The 7,862-nt window shown below is 31.7% G+C and overlaps 1 protein-coding gene across 1 annotated transcript; it reads right to left on the bottom strand.

Annotated features, from left to right (window-relative positions):
- Positions 1 to 1,303: 1,303 nt before the first annotated feature.
- On the bottom strand, positions 1,304 to 3,558 carry LOC130443080 (loricrin). The gene is made up of 2 exons (XM_056777540.1): positions 3,403 to 3,558; positions 1,304 to 1,946 (listed from the first exon to the last, which is right to left on the bottom strand). Exons 1-2 carry the CDS (start codon positions 3,418 to 3,420, stop codon positions 1,464 to 1,466), a joined length of 501 nt encoding a protein of 166 aa, XP_056633518.1. The 5' UTR covers positions 3,421 to 3,558; the 3' UTR covers positions 1,304 to 1,463.
- Positions 3,559 to 7,862: the final 4,304 nt, after the last annotated feature.

Raw genomic sequence — 7,862 nt, forward strand, 5'->3', positions numbered from 1 at the left:
CAGATATATTTTACTCGTCTATTTATGTTTTATAATCCAATATTCAGTTGTAGCAATTAGCGAGGTATAATAAGGATTTTCTTATAAGTTCTCAGTAGGACTCCAGTTAAGGGCATCTGTATAAATAATGGCGTATAATGCCGTCCAATTTATAATGATTCGATTGCCTTTTAACGAATACTTTCTCGCATAAGAAATAATTATTTTTAAAATTATTCATAAAAATGATAAATTTATAAAATGAGGTATCTACACCTATGGTAGATCAAACAAAATTGTCGGCAAGGGTTTTTATATAAGTTTTTATAATCTGCAATTGATATTGGAAGAACTATACAAGTATGATGTAAATAATAGTCTTACTGTTATTCGCGTTCATTATTTAGAAGCAACAAGGTATCCGGCGTAAGACATACAAATTAAAACTTTTCTAAGAAGTCCAATGGGTGTAAATATGTCCTCCTCATCGTAGTATTATCTACGAGTAAAAAAATGATTAAAAAAATCTCAAATTGTTATGAATTATCTACCGAAAAAGTTATTTTAAAAAGGACAGACTTATCGATGGAGATGTGAAGTATTCATCGGCAGGATAAATGATTATTTTTATTTTGCAATAATATACTTCAATTTGCTAACACATATTGATGAGTTGATAGAGCCAAAATTATTGGCGTGGTCGTGTGGCACTTTTTACCTAACGCGTTGTGTAAGCCAAAGTATTGAACTACGTGCCGCCGCTAAACTCTCATATTAAAATCAAAATAGAAATCTATTCTGATTTTTTATTGGTGTTTCCCTAGCTAAGAAGTAAACATAACTTATTCAAACAAAAAGTTGATTTTCCTTATGGATTTTCCTTTGTTCCATTTAAATTCCTTTGATCAATATCATTTCCTTTCATTGAAAACAATTTGTACCAATTCCAAGAGGATACTCTCAACTGCAAACATCCTTTTACATTATAAAAAAATACTTTGTTTGTTCACAAATTCACTGAGAATTTAAATAAATTAGAGGAGTTACAAAATACTCATATTTCTATCATTTCACCCAGTTGTCCAATTAAAACTTCATCTGTACCTACTCCAAAAGAAAAAGTACTACTATACGATACTACAGAACAAATTACTGACATATTTTTGAATTATGAGCGTATGAAAATTGAGAAAGTTCGCGTGATGCAATTTCATAAATTCTTCTTAGATTCAGTGGCGTACAGAATTCATAAACACTTTTATATTTTCATCTACGAAAAGCAGACTGAATTAATAACGTTGAAAGGTTGAAATAAAACATACTGTACGGTGACAAATGTATTTTTTAACGTAACCTACAAAAGCTTTATACAGAACATTCAACGCTTGATGGAATGTGTTGAAGATGTTGATGGTATTGAATGCATCATGACCCGTCTGAGATGGAAAGAGATGGTATTCACACTGAAATCAGTACTAGAGCCATTAGTAAGGGGCTCCATAGGATCCAGATGGTATCGAACTGGGTCCGCTTGGGTATCCGGAAAAGCTTGGACCTTGAGAAATTTGGTTGTATTGAGCGACTTGGATGGCTTGTTTGATTCCTTCAAGATCGACTCCTACTACACGGTATTGGTAGCTTGGCACTCCGTATTGTGGTGAAGGAACACCATATTGAGAAGATGGACCGTGTCCACCACCACCACCACCGCTGGAAGATGATGAGCTTTGTTCTTCTTTAAGCAAAATTTGACGGACTTGTTCGAGAAGGGCTGGGTCTACAGATGCTCCCTCATTTGTTTGACCACCAGGTGACACAGGTGTGTATCCACCACCTCCGGACAGTCCACCCCCCAAGGAGAGACTGCCACCCCCGAAGGAGTAGCCGCCACCCCCGCTGGGCCTGCTGTAGCTGTAGCCTGAAGGCGGCTCGGCTACTACAACAGCGGCCAGGGCAAAAGCAAATACCTATAAAAAACAGAATGAAAAAATTAAATGGAGAAAAGGAAAGTATTGGAATGTGGTATAATATCTATTTTAAATTAATCGTGAAAGATAATATCAATGTCAACAATTGCTGTTCAGAATGTAGAATGTTTAGTGTTAAACATGTAGTTAGTAATTTTCACTTTCTATTATCTATTATTACATTACTTTCCTTTATGGGACAAAAGGAAGTCATTTAAAATTCTATAGCTTATACTCGGTAATGTGAAGATCATTTAAAAGGTGCTTGATTGTCAGTTTGCATTATATAGAAATTACAATGCACGCCGTTATCCTACGGCCGCTTCCGTATAGAATAATTATTATTTTTCTTATTCATAATTCTGTCGACATATTGTTAATGGAAGTCATGGAAAAAATATAGCAGTATATGGAAAAATAATGGTTTTTTAGATTAAATTTTGAAAAATTCATAGAAAAATCTTGGAGATTCAAAAAATCTAACCAAATATTTTCAATTTTCAGCCTCTATAAGAATATTTCTATGAAATAAGACATTTTGTATTTTATTAAAGAGAAAATATTCACAAAAATGTGTAAGAATTTCTATAATATATTTATTTGTTTCATATATTTTCTGGAATTATTTTTTTTTTAATTTTAATCTATTTTTTTTTCATCAAGAGTATTCATTTAAAGAAATATATATTGAATTGTCTAAAAATTGAAAAGCTGTATTAGTAGTTAGCTGAATACTTAAAAACGAATTATATCTGACCATCCACTATCAATATGTATTGAAAAAAATTCATAAGTAGAAAAAAATTTGAGATATCAATATTTTTTTTTCGCATATTCCTTAGATGAATTTATTTTGGATGCTGGTACTGAATAATATAATGAATAATAGTTTTTATATTTTTGATGGGTTGATTCCAGTCTGTATTGAACAAATCCTCGAAAAATATTTATCAAAATAGACTAAGAGTCAAGAATAAACGAATAAGTTGACATAAATACAAAAATATATAATTGAAAAACGAGGCCAAAGGTATATTTCTTTCCACATTATAATATAAAATGAAAATATTTTTTTTCAAGAACTCGAATGAAAATAAAAAATTTAATACGATAAATTAGTTCAAAGTTATCAAACGTGGAAGAAAATAAACTTTGTGGAGCATTTTAACACAAATGTGTGTGTTGTGAGAAATTTTTGTGGTTCAATTTTTTCTTTCCGTATAGTTCAAAATCCGGTTATAATTGATACGTTTTAGAGTGATTTTGTGAATAAAAAAAAAATTAAATATACAATAAAAAATTATGGAAAGAATTGTTGCAGGATTTGTCCTATGGAAAATAAAACCACAAAAATTTCACTGTAAGTCACTTCACACATGAAAATCCATTTGTGTTAACTGATGCGTTAAAGATGAACACACGCGTAATCCAATTTTTTTTTCAATTCGCAACTTACCACACTATAAGAATTCATGATGCGTAGTTGACTGGGTCTAGTGGTGACTGTAACGTTTCTGGTATGTTGCGATGTTTTTATACTGACCCAGAGAGTGAAGAGAGGTAATCGAGTCTTCAGAAGATGGTATGAAACGACTTTCACACTTGTATATGTATATCCTCTAAGATTTTTGCTACACAGGTGAATTCTGCCAAAAAAATGTTCACTCGAGGAGGTCACTGTGTTGAGAATACATATTCTAAATTATCATTCAAATTTTAAAAGGTTTATTACATACACAATTTAGATGTGGAATGAACTGAATAGATGAACTATGGGTGAACAAAATAGTGATTGTCAAAACCAGTAGCAAAATTTATGAAATAATCTATAGGTAACAACATCAAAGACCATGCTAATATTCTTGAATTTCAATTGCCAGTTGATTAAAAAGATCTTATGGACGTGATAAACGTGCTTATATTATTTGATAACCAGGTTGTGGCTGAATCTAATCAAAGTCATCTAAAAATGAATTTTTAAGTGTACCAGGGAGTTATAATTATAGTCACTAACTACAGAGCATTATTTACTAATAAAAATTTTGGTTACTACTTAATAACTATTGTAGAGAAACCATCAACAAAAATAAAAGTAATATCGGAAAAGTTTTTATTGCTTTAAGATCAAGAGAGTATCATGAGAAGTTGAAAAAGAACACTCTTTGAAGATAGAATTAAAAAATAAAAAATTGGGAAGAGTTTGCAGCAGCCAGAGATTTTAACCCCAATTGACAATTAATATATGTATTTAATATGCGATTTCCATAAAGTAATGCATTACCAAATAGAGTTATATAAAAAGGTAAGGGCTGATAGACCCTTTGTGCAACCTAAACCATTCTGTGGAATCGACTACAGTACCTAAAATAATCTACAGTGGTTGAGAAAGCGAATGTACCCTAGGTAGCTTATAACCAAAGATTTTATTAAAGGGATCAAACTGTATAAGACAGAAGTCTTGCAGCCTCAATGGACACCTCAAAATACTTAGTTTAGTAGAAGCTGCATCTTATAGATGAAGATCGAGACATTCCACTTCTGGAAATTTTTGCAAAGAGTGGAATTCATAGATCCGCTGTAAATATTGATCTGAATCTTAGTGCTCCATAGATCTTTTAGGCTGTAGGATTCATAACACCCTAATCTGCACATAGATAAAACCATCAGTCTATTGTGATTAGAATTCTCTCATAGTAACTGAACTCATTAATATTTCTGTTGTGTTTATGTGTGTGTTGTGTAAGTTTTAAATGGTGGTGAGTCAATCGGTAACATTTTATAATCTTTCACCGGTACATGTCTTCATCCATACAGATTTTTTTGTTAAACTTTAGTTATAAATGATTTCGCATGATTTGAACATTTTATCAGATTCATAGTATCACAGTTCACTAAAAACAGATGATTCAATGATAATAGCTGTATCCGAAATGTTTTTTTTTTGCTGATTCTATATCTGCTTTCCGTTTTTCTCTATCACGTCTAGATTTTGTACAATTTCATAATCTAATTTCACTCGAATATGATATGTATTTTACGAAGAAAAAAACACGTTTTTCCACACATCTACAAAATAAATATTGTTTTCAATATTAGTTTACGTTTACAGAAATGCTTGGAAGGAAAGGAGTTTTTGAATAATTTAAAATTCATTTGAAACAAATCATGGAGAAATGTAAGTATGTAAAATTAGACAAGATAGTACCGTATTTTATTTTAGCTTTCGAACGTTCTGTTTTTTGATTTCCAGCACATCTCTCGGGCGTCTTGGCAATCCCTCTTGAGATTCCAGCAATAGTCAGCTATCATATTTTTATTCCACCTACCTTGGTACCGTTTTTCCATTTCTGTTTTGTCTTGGTGGAACCGTTCAGCTTGATATTCACTGTAATCCCCTACTTTCTGAGGGGAATATGAAGTGCACGTTCAAGCCCATGCTGTATTTAAGCTTTTTATAAAGGCAAAACATTGTTCCCACTCGGAATCTTCATTGTTGTCCAGAAAACCACGCACAACTTCATCAAAGCTGATTTCTCCTTCTGATTCACACTTTTTTAAAAAATTCTATCAAAATTCGGATTTGGGGACCCCCAAAAATTTCTGCCTTAATTTTTTCTGAGGTAAAGGCATGCACCTTATTTTGATAAGCGGTCACAAATTGCTTCATCAATCCGAGATTTATGTGCAGCAGTAGTAAAATCTTAGCGTCAATCAATGGTTCAAACTGGATGTTTTTCATACCAGGCTCAAAATTTTGTCGTTTATGCCACAATCTTTGTTTACAGTGTTTGTCACGATCTCTACCCTCTCATTCGTAAAAGCACCCGATCATTAATGTCATCTGTCCAATTTGAGTAATCAAAACGTATAATTTAAAGATTTCATTGGTGTTCTGTACAGGTTGCATCGATCATAGCTTTATTGTGAGTCTGCCGCAAAAACGAGTTACATTCCATGAACATTAAAGATATAGAAAATAACAACGGAATTCTTATAGTATCTTATATATCTGCCTCAAAAGCAAATAAATATTGATCGTTTACGTGTCAAGTGGGTATTTGTAAAAAATATCTTTCACTACGATCACTCTTTGTTTTCAAATTACTAAATGCACTGTACAAAAAGTTGCAATAAACCGGTAGCAACCAAATTGGTATCAAAACCGTAGTTGCCTAAGGCCACATTGACGACAACATAAATAACAGTTTAGAACGAGAAAGATAAATTGTGGAATTAGTTAAAAAGAAAACCCTACATATTTTACCCATCGGGAAATGTAGTTGTATTCGGCATCAAAATGTGCCAGTAAATGGGCTTAATATTGGTCAGTTATCGTTTTATCTCATTCTAAATAATCAATAATAATAGTTCACATTATTATTGGTACAACAAAAACGGCTTATGCTTCTTGGAAGTTAGTTTGTCGGATGAAGTCCATTGTTTTGACCTTATTTTCTGAGGCAGAAAATGGTAAATATCACTGTCATATATCGACGAACAAATTCATTTGAATTTAGTTTAAAGGTGCTTAAAGTAATCGGAGTACCCACGTCTCTCCTAGCTTTTTCACAGTTTTTTGTCATAATTGTCTTTTATACAAAATATTGTATACTTTTGGGTAGAGTTCATTAGCTATCTCTCGTACTTTGATTCGACCAATACAAAGTTCAAGGGCATGGATTTTATTAACCTTAACTGTAGTAGTCACAATACATGACGGTTTTCGATTCTCAGTATTATCCGTATTCATATGTCCACTTTTAAAATTAGAACATCCTTTACAAATAATTCCATGAGTATGTGATTGTTATTAAACCCGAGGATCATAAAAATCCAATATGAACTAAGTTGAACTTACGCGAGGACAAGGTTGATAGGACTTAAAATTACGTTCATAGTATTAATAAACATCTGAAAGTTAGTTTAGGAATTTTTGTAAACGTAATATCTATAATTAAACAAATCGTGAATTGTTTACTACCAGTCTCAGACAGATGCCATGAAAGAAAATGTATATAGAAAGTTATTAATCGTATGAAATAATTGTATGGTTGAATATGAAGTTGTATTTAGAAGTGTATATAAAAGTATATAGAAGTATGTATATATTTGATAGTCATGTTTAATATGTTTATATGTATTGAACCTGGGCGTAAATTCTTATTTAGTGTGTAATTATAAACAAGATGACCTAGAAGATGTTCATTTTCCACCCTGTATTCCCGATTGAGATAAGTCTTTATTCACATTAATAGAGATAAGAGTTGTCCTTCAACGTAACCATAAGCCACATGAAATTTTGGTTTCTATCAACCTTGTCTTCTCGTAAGTTCAACTTGGTACATATTTATGACCTTCGGTATTAATATAGGTATGTATTATTCGGGATAATATGTAAGTAACTTTTCTTTGGTTTCTTCAATTATTTTTGAATTAGTGACTAGTACAAAAAAGATATTGTCTTTTCCTGAAAAGGTAATCCTAGTGTATTTGCGTAATTTAAAAATACAAGTCATCGGCATAATATTTTATGCTGGAAAGTACATTGAATATTTTTTATAGAAGCGACTTCAAAGCGTCAATCGAAAGACATCAAATGGACAAATGTAAAAATTTTAACCCTGACTCAAATCAGTAAATTTATTAAAGAAGCGCTTGTCTAAACGCTAACGTGATTTGCAGCTAAGTACTTTCGAATTCAAATAAACTATTTTTTAAGGTCATGACACTAATGGGGGCTTGTATATGTAAGAAATTATGTTCTATGAAAACAATTGCTATTATAGTAGAAACACCTTTAACAGAAACAAAGATTCTTAGAACATATACTGTTTCAGGTGAATTTTACGATATTTTCGAGACCTCTATAAGTATTCGCTCCTCTCAAGCTAAATTCTCTTTGTTATGTTCAGAATT

This window comes from Diorhabda sublineata, chromosome 4 (assembly GCF_026230105.1).
Source record: "Diorhabda sublineata isolate icDioSubl1.1 chromosome 4, icDioSubl1.1, whole genome shotgun sequence".
In the NCBI taxonomy this organism is placed as follows: domain Eukaryota; kingdom Metazoa; phylum Arthropoda; class Insecta; order Coleoptera; family Chrysomelidae; genus Diorhabda; species Diorhabda sublineata.